Raw genomic sequence first — 14,642 nt, 5'->3', positions numbered from 1 at the left:
AGAGAATATCAGCAAAGGCCGGTAAATTGGATCGGAAAAGCCCAGCTGATGAATCTAATGCATTCCTCCAGCAGCATGGCAATATATATTAGGCTTTCTGGTAGTGGACATTTTCTTTTCAATTTAATTGCAAATGTTTCAAGTGATGGGAGTTTTACTGCAGCCTTTTAGGCAAGGCCAGAAGCTATTAATCCACTCACCCTATTAGAATATGGAAGCAGGATGTAAATCTAGCATATTCCAGTGATGAGAACCCTCCCACTTGTCCTGATCTCTCTGCTAAATAAGACAATCTCCTGCCTAACTGGTGTAACTTGGAGTCTTCTTTCTCTGGTCCTAGAGCAGAGATTCAGCTTGGAATGGGATATAGAGAACTCATAGAAGGCAGAGAGGTCCTTATAATGAGAATCCTTCAATGGCATCATTCCACTACTCAATGAATTACAATGGCTCCCTACTACCAAATTAGAATCAGAGAATCACATGAGAAAAGAATCCTCACTAGAACATACCTGACAAAAGGTTAGCAGAGGTTTTTAGCCTGGGGTTCATAGACCTCACCCCAGACCCCCAAGAGTTCACTGGATGGATTTCAGAGGATATGTGAATTTGTAGGGGGAAAATTACACCTTTATTTTCACTCATTTCAACTGAAATTTACCATCACCTTTGATTATGAATGTAGGCAACTAACATGATTCTGAGAAGTCCATGGGCTTCACCAGACTGCCAAAGGGGTCCCCTACACATCAAATATTGAGATCCCCCACTCTAAGATTAAACACAAAACTCTTGTTTCACATTCAAAGCCCTCTGCAGCCTGCTTTCTCCATCCTACCTTTCCAGCCTTATTTCACATTTGCTTTACGGGTAGTCTCCTTGCCATTTTTCACACATGTCACTCTCTCTCCATCTCCATGCCTTTCATATCTGGAATGCTTTTCCTCCTTGACTTCTAAGAATCGCTTGTTTCCATGAAAATTAAACTCAAATGTCAACTCCTACAGAACTACTAATGTCCCCCCCAACCCCCATCATCTTGGATTTGTGTAAGGAAGTTGTAGATACTTAGAGGATTACATGTTGTCTTTTGTGATAGAGTGCAAGCACATTGTGGATAATACTATTTCTTTTTTTTGTCTGTGCTTGTTCAATACCTAGCTTAGTACCTGATACCTGGGAGACTCCTAATGAATGTGTATTGATTGATTGCCATCCTGCTTTATTTGAGCCTCAACAAACAAAGATTTCTTTAGGGGAACTCAATATATAGTTGTAAACATTTAGGACACATGGATGGAGACAGAGATGGGCCATGATGTATGATGGAAGGAGAACTACACATAGAATCAGGAGATATGTGGAGATGCTGTTGTCTCTAGTAGAATGGACATAAAATCAGGAGAGATGTGGAGATGCTGTTTAATAGAAAGGAAGCTCTCTGAAAGCGGGAACTGTTCCATTGTTTTTAATTTGTACATTCAGGTCTTGGAGTATAATAGGTACTTAGTAAATACTCATTCATTGATTGATTAATCAGATGTCTTGCCTCTCACTGCATAGGAGAAGAGGGGAGAGATACATTCAAGAATGGAAGATTCCCAGAATGACAAAAAGCCTAGATTCTAGAACATTGGAGGGAGTGGCCACATTGATGAGCTCACCAATCCCTCAGAATATCAAAGTGCTCACTTCAAAGGACCATCCTGAGGACTGAATGAGATCATGTGTGCAAAATGATTCACAAACCTCACGTCCTAGAAGACTGATGTTAGCAATGATTAATAAGAAATGGGTCAGAATACCATACTACTGTCTGAGGCTGTAATAGAGTGGCAGAAAGAATTCTGGACTTGGAATAAGGAAAGAGCTAAATTCAAATCCCAGCCCTGACCCTTGCTTACTGTGTGACCTGGGAAAAGTTATTTCTGTCTAAAACCAGAGTTTCTTCATTTTAAACATTGAGAGAAGACTGCTTGCACTCCAGTCTGTGAGGGCATGTAAAGCACTCTAAATCCTCAAGAACAACTAAGTGTGAATGGTTTGTATCCTGGCTATCTGAAGGTGACATTACTGAGACATCAGAAGTAAAGAAGGCAAGTTTTGAAGTTGATTTCTTTCAAAAGAGTCAGGGAGATGAGGGATAAAGTGTCAATTTAGCTTTTGAATGTTTTTAAATGCTAACAAGCACAGACCTAGAGCTGGAAGAGACCTCAGAGGCAATCTAGTCCAATCTACTCATTTTAGAAATAAGGAAACTGAGGTCCAGAGGGGTTAGGTAACTTTGTAGGATCCTAGATCTCTAATCGAGAGCTGGAAGGGACCTCAGGTCATAGGACCATTGATCTGAACCTCCGAAGTCCCAGAATCTAAACACTTCATTGAATAAATGAAGAGACCAAGGTAGGTTAAGGGACATGCCCAAGGTCACACTGGTAGCAAGCATCAAAAGCAAGATTTTTACCCACTATACCACATGGCCTGTGGGTGTTCCATTTCCATGTTTATAGACTGTGAAAGTTCCTTAATCTAATCATAATCATTTTTCCCTTTGCCTTATGATACCTAACCTTCTTCTTTTAACTCCATGCAACTTCCCATTCCTCTATATTGTCTATCCCTGGCTATCACCTTACACTGGCTATTTTCCTCCCTTCCCTAACTAAATCCCTTGGTGAATCATTTCCACTCTACACTGGGATCCTTTGTCCTTTTGTCCAATTGCAAACTATGCCAAACCTCAACCTTGTATTATTCTCACCATCCACCTTTTTTGCTCCTATTCACACATTGCTGAACAAGGCTGGGGAAAGTCATGAAACCATGCTGAGTCTACTACAAATTGATGTTACATGATCTCAACTGGGCCCTCACTGCTGTAAGGCAATCCTTTCACATCTCCCTTCACATCGATTAATTCGATAGCCCACTCACCACAGAATCTTTTCTCAACATTGTCATCTCTCCTCAAGCCTTCCATGATTGCCCTAACCCACCCTCCCAGCTGTGGATCTCACCTCAGACTCCATCTTCTCATATCTTCCTTATTTCAAATCATCCAAACAATGCCACCATCTCCTTCCTCATCCCTACTTGAAGAGGTAGCCTTTCTCCAAGGCAACCTCTCAACATGCAAAAGTAATATTTCATCCAGTGCTTAGCATAATGTCTGGAACATAGTAGGCATTTAATAAATATTTATTGATTAACTGATCCTTTCTTTTCCAGAAAATTGCTTCCTCTATCATCCCAACTCTTTCACTAATCTTTAATTTCTCACTATCTATTGATCCCCTTTGCTGCTTACAAAAACACCCATGTTGCTACATCTTTAAAAAATCATCACTTGATCCATCCATTCCCCAAAGCTATCATCATATATCTCTCTTCTTCTTCTTCTTAAACTCCCTGAGAAAACCATCTACATTCAATCCCTCCACTTGTTATCTCTACTTGCCCTCCTCTAAACTCTCTGCTGTCTGGTTTCTGACCTTATCATTCAACTGAAACTACTCTCTCCAAAGTTACCAATGATCTCTAGCTAGCCTCATCTAAAGGTCTTTTCTCAGTCATTCTTCTGATCCCTCTGTCCCTCTGTCAATCACTCTCTTCTGGAAACTCCACCATCTTCAGGCTTTCATGACCCTTCTTTGTCCTGCTTCTCTTCCTACCTGTCTGACTGCTCCTCAGTCTCCTTGGCTGGACCTTCATGTAGGCCACACCCACCAACTACAGTTATTCTCCAGGGCTCTGTCCTTTCTAGCTTGATGACCTCATTAGCAATCATTAGTTCAGTTATCAGCTCTATGTACATAATCCCAAATCTATACATCCAGACTGAATTTCTGTTCTAAACTCCAGCCTCATATTTCCGACTGCCTTTTGGGCATCTTCTGGATGTCCCATAAGCATCTCAAACACAACATGTCAAAAAAACAAAAAAAGAACTCATAAAAACCCTCCTCTTCCCAATTTTCCTATGATTGTAGAGGAAATCACCATTCTTGAAGTGACCCAGGCTCACAACCAAGGTTTCATCCTTAAATTCTCATTCATAGTCACCCTATATGTTCAATCCATTATCTAGTTTCTACCTTCACAATATCTCCCATATACATCCCCTTCTCTCCACTCAGCTGATTATCACCCTAGTGCAGATTCTAATCACTTTATGACTAGACTATTGTAATAACCTACTAGTTGGTCTCTCTCTGCCTCAAACTACTCCTCACTCCATTCCATCCTCTTCTCTTAAAGCATGGATCTTTTTAAAGCATGGATGTGATGCCATCTTCCCTTTTCCAGGCTCTCCTCAATAACCTCCAGGGACTCATTGCCCCAGGATCAATTATAAGACCCTGTGACATTTAAAGTACTTAATAGCATTGCTCCTTTCTGCCTTTCTAATCTTCTTACATCTTACTCTTCTCTACAAACTCTACAATTCCTTGACACTGTGACACTGGTGATTTATTCTTTTATTTTTTCTTTATTATTTTATGATTTATTATTTATTCTTCACACATGGCACCTATCACCCAACCTCACAAGTTTGTACCGACTGTCTCCCACGTCTGGAATTCTCTCCCTCCTCACCTTTATGTCCTGGCTTCCTAACCACTGTCCAGACTCAAATTCAGCTCAAATCCCACCTTCCCCAGCCTTTCCCAGTCCTGTCTGCCCCCCACTCCAGGGTCTTTCCTCTAAAATTTCAGCATATATCTTATAAGTATATACTTGTTTATACATTGCCTCCTTCATTAAAATGCTAGCTCCTTGAGGGGAGAGACTTTTTAATTTTTTAATTTGAATGTTTGTGTCTTTCTTTGCATTCCCAGTTCTTGGCACATAGTAAGAATTTAACAAGTGTATGTTGACTGATAATGTCACAGATAGGTTTGAGTTAGGAGTGCAGTCCATTGTCCTGGATAGGCAATATTACTTAGCACCTAGTGTAGTACTTGAACATAGATGGAACTGAGCTGAGCCAATCACCCTCAGAACATGAAGGGACCCCAGGTAGCACCTGCTAAGTCTTTCTCACCATCTTTCTGTGACCTAGGAAATTTAACAAACATGAATTAAGCACCTACTGTGTGCAAAGCCCCGGATCTTGATCCTACATTGACTGTAATGATGGGATCATTGTACCTACAAGAAGATTGTAGAAGGTCAAGGATCAACAATAACAGGTCTTTCCCAGGTGCCTGACTCTCTGATTTCCCAAACTTTACCCCTTTCTACTTCAATATTGCAATGAACCAGTAATTAATCTCATTACTGGTTTCAAATTTCTCTGCACTACATACTATCTGTGACTTTAACTAAGTCATTTAGCCGATCTCAGCCTTAGTTTCCTCTTGCACAGAGAAAACTGGACTACATATCCCCTCCAGCTCGAGGATGACATGATTCTGTCCCCATGTTTCTCTGTCTCTGCATCTATTTCTCTTGCTCTGACTCCAGTAGTGTCTATCTGTCCCAATGTATCTGTTCTTCTCTTTCTATTTCTTTCTCTGTGGGTTTTTCTTTGTGTGTTAGTGTGTCTTTATCTCCTCTATGTCTCAATATTTGTCCCTCCTCCCTCTCTCTCCTTCCCTCCCTCCTATCCCCCTCTCTGTCTCTGCCTGTCCCGGTCTGTTTCTCTTCCTCAGTCTGTCTCTGAAGCCCTTTGTCTCTGCATCTATCTCTCTCTCCCTCTCCTCCATCTCCCTTTCCTAATGTTCTTCTTTTCCTATCTCCTTGTCTCTCTTTTTCTCCCTCTCTTCTTCTCTCCCTCCCTCCCAAACTCTGTCCCAGGGTTTTTATTTCTCTTGGTATGTCTGTTTCTAGCTCTCCTCTTTCCCCTCTTCTCTCGTTCTCTCTCTCCCTGTCTGTCTCAATGTCAGTATCTCTCCTCTATATCTGTTTCCTTCTCTGGGTCTGTCTCTCCTCCCTCTCTCCCTCCCTCCCTCTCTACCTGTTTCTATCTCTGTCTCAGAGTTTCTCCTTCCTTGACTCTTCCTGTCTCTGTATCCCTCTCGCTGTCTCCCTAGTTCTCTATTTCCCAGTTTCCCCCTCCCCTCTCCGTACCCTGCCCCCATCCCCTCTCTTCCCTCCCCCTCCCCCCCCCTTCCCCGGCCACCGGCGGCGCCCTTGGCTCTGGTTCTCGAAAGAGTCCCAGAAGCGGCAGCCCCAGAGACTGGAGGCAGCAGCAGCAGCAGTGAAGCAGCAGCAGCGGGCGGAGGAGGGATGAGAGGTGAGGTCACGTCTCCCCTGAGCCCAGAGTTGGCTTTTCAGAGCTTCTTCTGGAGCCCTCGCCCAGAGTCCGCAGCCTCTGCAGACCTCCTGTCCTGCCCCCGCCTCCTCGGCCTCTCCCATGTCTCAGCACCGCCCCACGTCGGACTCCAAGAGGGCTTTGGACGGCAGTCCCGAGCCCCACATCGAGGATGATGTCCCCGAGGAGGAGGTCCCGATGCCCCCCAACTACCTGCTGCTCACCATCTTCTCCTGCTTCTGCCCCGCGTACCCCATCAACATAGTTGGCTTTGTCTTCTCCATCATGGTGAGTCCGTGCCGTCAGTCAAGGCACGTCTAGGGGCCAGCGCCCTCCGGGGAGGGTGGATCTATGTCCGCCGCCGCCAAGCTTCCTCTCCCTATATGCCATGCCCGCCCCGGTCAGCCGGCAACCCTGCCAACGTAAGGATGGACGGACGGCAGAGTGTTGGTGGTTCGTTATTGACCAGAGCAGCTGGCCACGAGGCGATGGAAGTGCAGCCGGGTGAGGCTCTGACCAGCCTTGTCCCGGGACAACCCTGCAACCTCTTGGCCAGAGAGCCTCCAACCTCGCTCAGCCTCCCTCCGCCCTGCCCTGGGAGAGCCACGATCCCCAATCCCACTCACCTGCCGGCCAGTCCCTATCCCCGGCAGGTAGAGCTCCTCAGTTCTTCCCCCAACCAGGCAGACACACGGTTCCCCCTGCTGGGAGAGCTGCCCCAAACCTTGCTCTATATGCCCATAGTATTTCTATAGCGATTTACAAAGCGCTTTTCTCACAGCAATCCTGTTAGGGATAGTGTTCGATAAATAGTGTGTTCCTTCCTGTGTTACAGAAACTGAGGCTCAGAAAAACTCATTTGCCCAGAGTCATCTGGGAATATCAGGAAGAATCGAACCGTCTTTTGATTCCAAGTGTAGTGCAATTTTTTCATCATATAGTCTGCCTCTCCACACCTAAAAGCCTATTATTAATTTTGTAGCAACTTTTGGCAAAGGGAAATTTCTGGGTCTCTCACTGACAAAACTTTCACCCCAAATCTGAAGTGTCTACCCGTTCCCCAGCAGCAGCAGCAACAGCAGCAAGGCTGCAAACTGAACCCTCTCCTAATGTCGACTTGGCCACTTCAAAAGGGAGAGGGGAAACAAAACAGATTTGCCAGACTTGTCTTTGAGTTTATAGGGAAGCCCCCTTTCCCAGACTGTCTGGCAGATTGGGAAATCAGCCAGTCCCCCCCACCCTTGCCAGTGCTCCTAGAAATCTTTTGTGCGTGTTATAGCTTAGAAAGAAGCTACTTTTGGTCTCTGTGAGTGGGAGACCTTCCCACTTCTAGGGAGACACAGCTAACACCGAAGCAGGTGGCCAGAGATGAGAACCACAGAGATAAACCTGGCAGGGTCCTCTTCCTGACTCTGAGGTGTACAATTACAATCTCAGGGTATTTCTCAGAATCTCAGAGTTGGAAAGGACCTTAGGGGCAATGCCTGGAGAAAAATCCTCTATACTATATGGTGGCAAACAGTCATCCATCCTTGGAAAATCCGTAGGCTACCCCCTTACTGAGACCTTCTTACTGTTTAACCTCTCTATACAAGCAGGCACAGGTGATACCTTCTCCAAAACATCTTCAACACAGCTACAGAATTCCTAAAACACACATCTCAACAGAGATCATAGAGAAAGAGCTAGAAGGGTCCTTAGAAGCAATCAAGTTCATTTCTGTCGTACAGATGAGGAAACTGAAGGTCAACAATATTAAGTGATTTGCCCAGGGTCACAAAGTCAGTAAATATTTGAGGCAGGATTTGAACTCAGGTCTTCCTGACTCCAAACACAGCATTCTAACCATTTTGCCACCTAGCTGTGGCAACACTGGTTTATTCAGCAGTCTTCATTGGTTCTCTCTTGTCTCTAAGATATGAAACAAAATATTAAGCCTGACATTAATATAGCCTTTCACAATATGGTTCATACCTACCGTCTTTGTTGTTACTGCTGATGCTCTCTTTCATGTAAAATTCTGTTTCCCACCAGTTCCTTCCCACAGGTCTGGAATGCACTCCTTCCCCATCTATATCTCCTGGAATCAATAACTAAAATCTGCCTCTAAAAAATAATTTGGGTGCCAAACCCTACACATCCCCTTTCCTGATTGCCCCCAGTTGTCAGTACCTTTTCCTCTTGATAATGCTTTATATAAATTTGAATACTCTGTGTACTGTGTTCAGTTGTCTTCCTTTAGTAAAACATAAGCTCCATAAGGGCAGACATACCCTCTCTTGTTGTCTTTGTACCATCAGTACCTAGCTCAGTGTCTAGTACATTGCAAGAGCTTAATGAATGGATGTTGAATTCGTTGCTTGCATTAGATGACCTGTAGGCTGTCTTTCAGCTAGAAATCTATGATCTTATGTCTCTGCTTGAAGAATTTGCCTGTGAACAGAGGGTACAATTGGACTTTTAAAGAGCATACTACTGGGCTAAAAAGAGTGTGAAGGGGAAAAAAAGAGAAAGCATAGTAAACATGAGATGGTCATGAAACCTCCCTACATTCTCTCTTCTTTTATCTTAAATTATTATAATACATGGCAGCTAAGTAGTGTAGTAGAAAGAGCACTGGGTTTATAATCAGGAAGATTCATCTCCCTGAATTTAAATCCAGCCTCAGACACTTACTAATGCAAAATGTTCAAAATGTGTGATCCTGCACAAGTCACTTAACCCTGTTAGCCTAAGTTTCCTCATTTGTAAAAACGAGCTGGAGAAGGAAATGACAAATCACTCCACTGTCTTTGCCAAGAAAACCCCAAAATGAGGTCAAGAAAAGCTGGACATGACTGAACAGCAACAATTCTAAACACCCAGGATAGTCAGTTCACATAATCCATTAATTTGGGGTGTGTATGGAGCTGGGCTCAACTTGATCTCTGATTAGGTTCATAGGATTTGAATTCTTCATACAGAGTTCAAAATGATTGTTACTCTAAAGCATATTTCCTGAAGAAGGTTTAAAATATTTAAAAGAACAAACTCTGCAGATATTATTTTCAGTAATATCTGAAAGATCATGGAAAATGGGAGAGGTGCCACAAGACTGGAGAAGGGTAAATGTCCTCTTTTCCATAAAAGGGAGGAGAACAGTTTGCAAGCCAGTGAATTTGACCTCAGTTCCTGGGGAAATTCTAGAATGAGTCCTTCAAGACATAGTTGGCACCCCTGCAGAGAGGGAAGTGGTGAATACAAAGTCAGCATACCTTCATCAAGAATAGGTCATGCCAGACTAACCTCATTTCTTTTTTTGACCAGATTACCAAACTAGTCTATGAGGAGAATGCTGTTGACTATAGTTTACTTAAATTTTTAGCAAAGCTTTGATAAGCTATCTCATGCTATTTTAACATGGTTGATGCAGGCCATACTACCTTAGAGTCAGTGTGACACATTTTACCCCTTCAGGGTTATCTGGTAAGTGCCAGGATTAGGGAGCCTTTCTTTTCTGACTCAAGTCCCAGTTGGCTATGTTCCTGCCATTCTTAGGAGATCAGTAACTATCACCTTAGTTCCATTTAACTATCATTAGATTCACTTTTAGAATGGGACATTTACTTTAAAGATATAATAAGAACAAATATTCAAACATTTTCCCCAAAATCCTCCAGGGGGGAATTAAGCTCACAGTTTAGCTCAGTTCCTACATAGCATTAGTCCCACCCAGTTTAAATCCAAAAACAGCAGTGTTGGCTTCTGTTGGGCTGGCAGTTCCATGCCATGCTCCTCAGGGCATCACTACTGGGCTGTTCGCAATGCCCTGCCTGGATTTCTGAACTCCCACCTTCCCAGACTCCAGCCCTTCTATGTAGAATGGAAAAGAAGGAACAAAAAGTTCAAAGACTCAGGTCTGTTTCTCTGAGCCATGTGGCCTAAGGGGGTGGAGGAAAAAGGTGACCATTGCATGATGTGAACGAAGGAGTCTTTCATCTTCAAACTTCAAAGAGAAATGCCACAAAACCTTTACAGGTGCCTAGTGAGGCTGTTTAAAAAATGCCAAGATTAGTGGAAAAAGGCTGCCCACGTGGTGGGTTAATGCAAAATGTTCACTCATCTTTCAGTCTCCAGTCTCTCAGAAACAAGTACCCAATGTCTCCTATGTGAATGATGCCATCTTAGCAAACTGATGGTATCTGAATATAGGCCAGACCACCCCTGTACTATTCCTGTGAAGAGGTTGGAGAAATATGGATGACATGATAATGCAGTGAGATAAAAACTGGCTGGATGGCTAGACCAACTGGAGGTTGTTCATGATTCAATATCAAAGTGCAAGGAGGTCTCCAGTAGAGTGCCATAGGGATCTATTTAATTTTTTTTAATCAATGAATTAGATAAAGACCTAGATGGTGCGTTCATAAAATTTGCAGGTAGCCCCGAACTAAACTACGTGGTGAGCAAGGATTGTGACTAAGCAACTAAGGACCCAGAGGATTTTGACAGGGTCAGGCATTGGGCTGAACGCAATAAGATGAAATTCAATAGGAAGAAAAGAAAAGTCTTGCAGTGGGACACAAACAACCACCTCCTCAAGCATCAGGTGGGACATGTTTAGAGAGCACTGTTCGGGTGAAGATCTGGGGATTTCAGTGGACTGAAAGCTCATTATGAGAAAGCAGTGCGATGTGGCAGCCATAAGAGCAAAGGAGATCTTGGGCTACATTAAGAGAGGCCCAATTTCTAGACTGCAGAGGTGATGGTATCGGTACTCTACCCATGGTAGACCCAATTGTTCAGATCCAATATGAAGGACTAGGACCAGCTCTGAGCACCAAGACTGAAGAAAGACATTGATAAACTAAGTGTTTCTTGACAGCCAAGACAGTAAAGGGTTTGAGTGAATGTCATAGGACGGCCACTTGAAGGCGCTAGAAAATGTTTAGCTGAGAGAAGGGAAGGCTCCAAGGGCATACGTTAACTGTCCTCAAGTCTTCGAAGGGCTGTTATATAGAGGAAGGATTATACTGGTTCTGCTCAGACCCACAGGGAAGAGCTAGCAGCAATGAGTAAATATATCAAAGAGAGAAGTTTAGGATTGTTGTCAGGAAAAACAACCTAACAATTCGCACCATCTCAGCCTCTTTGGGAGTAAGTTACCTTGTCTGAAAAATAAGGTGGTTGGGAAAAATGATCTCTGATGTCCCTTCTGTTCTCTGGCTATGAGGTAGAGTGGTGAAGTGGATATATGAAGACCTGAGTTCAAATGCAGCTTCAAATACTTACCGACTGTGTGACCTTTGGCAAGTCACTTTACCTCAATCTGGCTCAGTCTTCCCATTTGCAAAATGAAGATAATAATAGCACCAACCTAAAAAAGAATCAGAGATATTTGTTATTGAGTTGTGTCTGACTCTTTGTGACCCCATTTGGGGTTTTCTTAGCAAAGATACTGGAGTGGTTTGCCATTTCACTCTCCGGCTCATTTTACAGAGGAGGAAACTGAGGCAAACAAGGTGAAGTGACTTGACTAGGGTCACACAGCTAGCATATGCCAGATTTAAACTGGAGTCTTCTTGATTCCAGGCTTGACCCTCTATCCACTGCCCCTTAGATGGTTATAGCAAGTGCTAAGTACAGTGCCTCCCACATAGTAGGTGCTATATAAATATTTATTTCCTCTCTACCTCCCCATTAGGGCTATAAATCTATGATCCTTTGATTTCCTGCTGTAGAGTACAGGAGAAACCCTGGGTTCTTAAAGTCTGTGCCAGTCAGCAGAGGACAAGTCCTGACAGATTGGAAAACTTCATGTCCAATGGTGTGAAACATTTTGTATCTGCTGTCCTAGGACCAGCCAGCTAAATTCCATGGGACTCTGAACAGAATGTGGCTCTTTTCAGAACACTAAAGTAGAAAGATTGGGAGTTAGAGGACGGGGTTGGATGGTACCTCTGCCACTGCGAGCAAATTATTTCATCTCTCTGGGCCTCAGTTTACTCATTTGTAAAATTAGAAGTCACGCTCAATGATTTTTAAAGCTAACTTTGAATCAATAAATTGACCAATAAATATTAATTAATCACCTACTATGTGCTGAGCACTACACTAGCCACAGAGGCTACTGAAAAGTCCCTGCTTTCCTCTCCTGGGGCTTACATTTTCTTGAGGGAAACAAACATGTGTACATACAAGTAAATCCAAAATATATGCAAAGTAGACGAAAGGTCATTGGGGGAAGGAGGACAATTCTAGATCATTTCCAGAAAAGTTGAATGTAGGAAGTGGCCCCTGACTGAACTGTGGTGAGCAGGGACTGCCTTCCCCACCTGGGGCACAGCCAATGCAAAGTCACAGAGGCAGGAAAAGACATGGCATATAAAAGGAACAGCAAATTGATCCATAACAGGGGCAATAATAATACTTGTAGTACCTGTTATCAAAGGGCAGTTGGAAAGAGAGTACTTTGTAAGGGTGGAGATGCCACAGAAAAGCTCTTGATAAAATGAGTATTCACTTCTCCCAGAAATTTATTTTTAATTCTTCAAGTATTTCTTGTCTTTCTCACGAGATGGAATTGTTGTCCTCTAAGGTTATTGTTAGGACAGAAAGTGCTGAGTTTCCAATGGAGGTCATTATTTTGGTTACAGACTGCAGTACTAGGCATAAACCCAGAAGGCTCTGATACTAAGGCTGGAACTCCATGAACATGTTGGGAACTCAACAGACTCCATGCGTCCTGTTCTGCTCTGTCAATCACAGTGTGGTCTCTATCCCTTAGGAATTAACTTTTTGTCTTTCTTCTGTGTCTCTGCTTCTTTTTGTATCTGTCTTCTCTCTGTTTCTAAACCTCTGCCTTTATCTCTATTTCTCTGTTTCTGATTCTCACTGTGTCTCTGTTTCTGACTCTCCAACTTAGTCTCTTTAAATCTATTTCTATATTTCTGTCTCTTTGTAGCTCTCTTTGTCTCTGTTTTTCTGTCTTTATCTCTATCTCTTCTTCCTCCCCATGTCTTATTCCATATCTCAAACTTCCATTCAATTTTCCAGTCTCCCTTCCTACAAGGCTTCCCCTTCTTACCATCAATGTGCCATGACATTGCTATAGTAAAGAGAACATATTATATTTGGAGAAACACCTGGTATGAAATCCTACCTCTGATATTTACTAGTGATGTGTAATTCACTTCCTCTTTATGAATCTCAGTTCCCTTACCTATAAAATGAGGATAATTATGACTGTAGCCCCTCCCCTCACCCAGGGTTGTCAATAGGCTCCAATGAGATAATGCATGAAAAGCACTTTGCAAACTTTAGATGGCCATTGAGATATCAGCTCTTAGCATCATTCCCTAAGAAAGACAAGCTCCCAACCCACAAGACACCATCTCTCCTTCCCTCCTCTTCCTCTCCTCTAATGACAATTCTCATTTATACAGCACTTAAAACTTTTTAAAGTGTTCTCTTTGAAACAACCCTAGAGTGTAGGTGGTGTTACTGGTCTTTGTGGCCAAGATGGAGAGTCGCTCTACCTCTCACAGTCTCAGTTTCGTCCTCTGAAGAAAAGGGATGATAATGAACCTCATACTATCATATATTACAAAAAATTTAAGCTATTCTTTTATTATTGTTATTTTCATTATTATCATGTCCTCATGTTTTCCAATGGAGTTCAGATAGTAATAATCCTTGGCCAAGTCATTATATTGCTATTATTTTATAATATATAATTATAGAATATGTAGAACATTATTTTCTATAGACAATTAAAATATAGCTAAAATAATTTTTAGTTTAATAAAATTGTGATGATGATGAAATTAGTTGGATTGGGAAGTGATTGTTGAATTGAATTGGGTTGGGTTGGATTGGGTTAGCTTGGATTGGATTGGGCTGTTTTCAAGTGAATAGGGTTGGGTTAGAAGAGATTGAATTGGATTGGGTGGGATTGAAATGAAATTAACTGTGTTGGACTGGCTTCGGTTCAGTTGGGTTGGGTTGGACTATAGGGATGATACCCTGAAGGGAAGTCTCTAGTAAAAAGACCCAGAAATTTGTCCTTGTCCCTTTGCTGTTTAATATTTTTATCAGTTACTTAGATAAAGGAATAAGGGATATGCTTCTCAAATGCGTAGCTGGCCAAAAGCTTAGCTGGATTAGCTAAGGCACTGAATTTCAGGAAGAATCAAAAATTATCACAATCAATTGAAATAGCAGGCTTAAACAAATAAAAAGGAAAGTAATTGGGGGTAAATTTAAGACCTGCATTTGTTTTTGAAAACCAGTCTCATGAGGACAAGTTGGAACTAGTTGTAGGTAGAAGATTCGCCTCTTCTGCAATCTCTCTCTCTCTCTCTGTCTCTCTCTCTCTGTCTCTCTCTCTCTGTCTCTCTCTCTCTGT

At 42.6% G+C, this 14,642-nt stretch overlaps 1 protein-coding gene across 1 annotated transcript in view; it reads left to right on the top strand.

Annotated features, from left to right (window-relative positions):
• The first annotated feature begins 6,300 nt into the window (after positions 1 to 6,300).
• TMEM233 (transmembrane protein 233) overlaps positions 6,301 to 14,642 on the top strand; it is a 43,106-nt gene continuing 34,764 nt past the window's right edge. Inside the window, exon 1 of the mRNA XM_069081556.1 lies at positions 6,301 to 6,544. Within this exon, the coding sequence (XP_068937657.1) occupies positions 6,359 to 6,544 (186 nt within the window). The 5' untranslated portion in view covers positions 6,301 to 6,358. The remainder of the gene's footprint in view (positions 6,545 to 14,642) is intronic.

Source organism: Petaurus breviceps, unplaced genomic scaffold (assembly GCF_028583685.1).
Source record: "Petaurus breviceps papuanus isolate PSGF00001 unplaced genomic scaffold, PetGlider_PUasm1.0 99, whole genome shotgun sequence".
Taxonomy (NCBI): domain Eukaryota; kingdom Metazoa; phylum Chordata; class Mammalia; order Diprotodontia; family Petauridae; genus Petaurus; species Petaurus breviceps.
The sequence above is the reverse complement of the archived record's forward strand: the minus strand, read 5'-3'. Positions and strand labels throughout refer to the sequence as shown.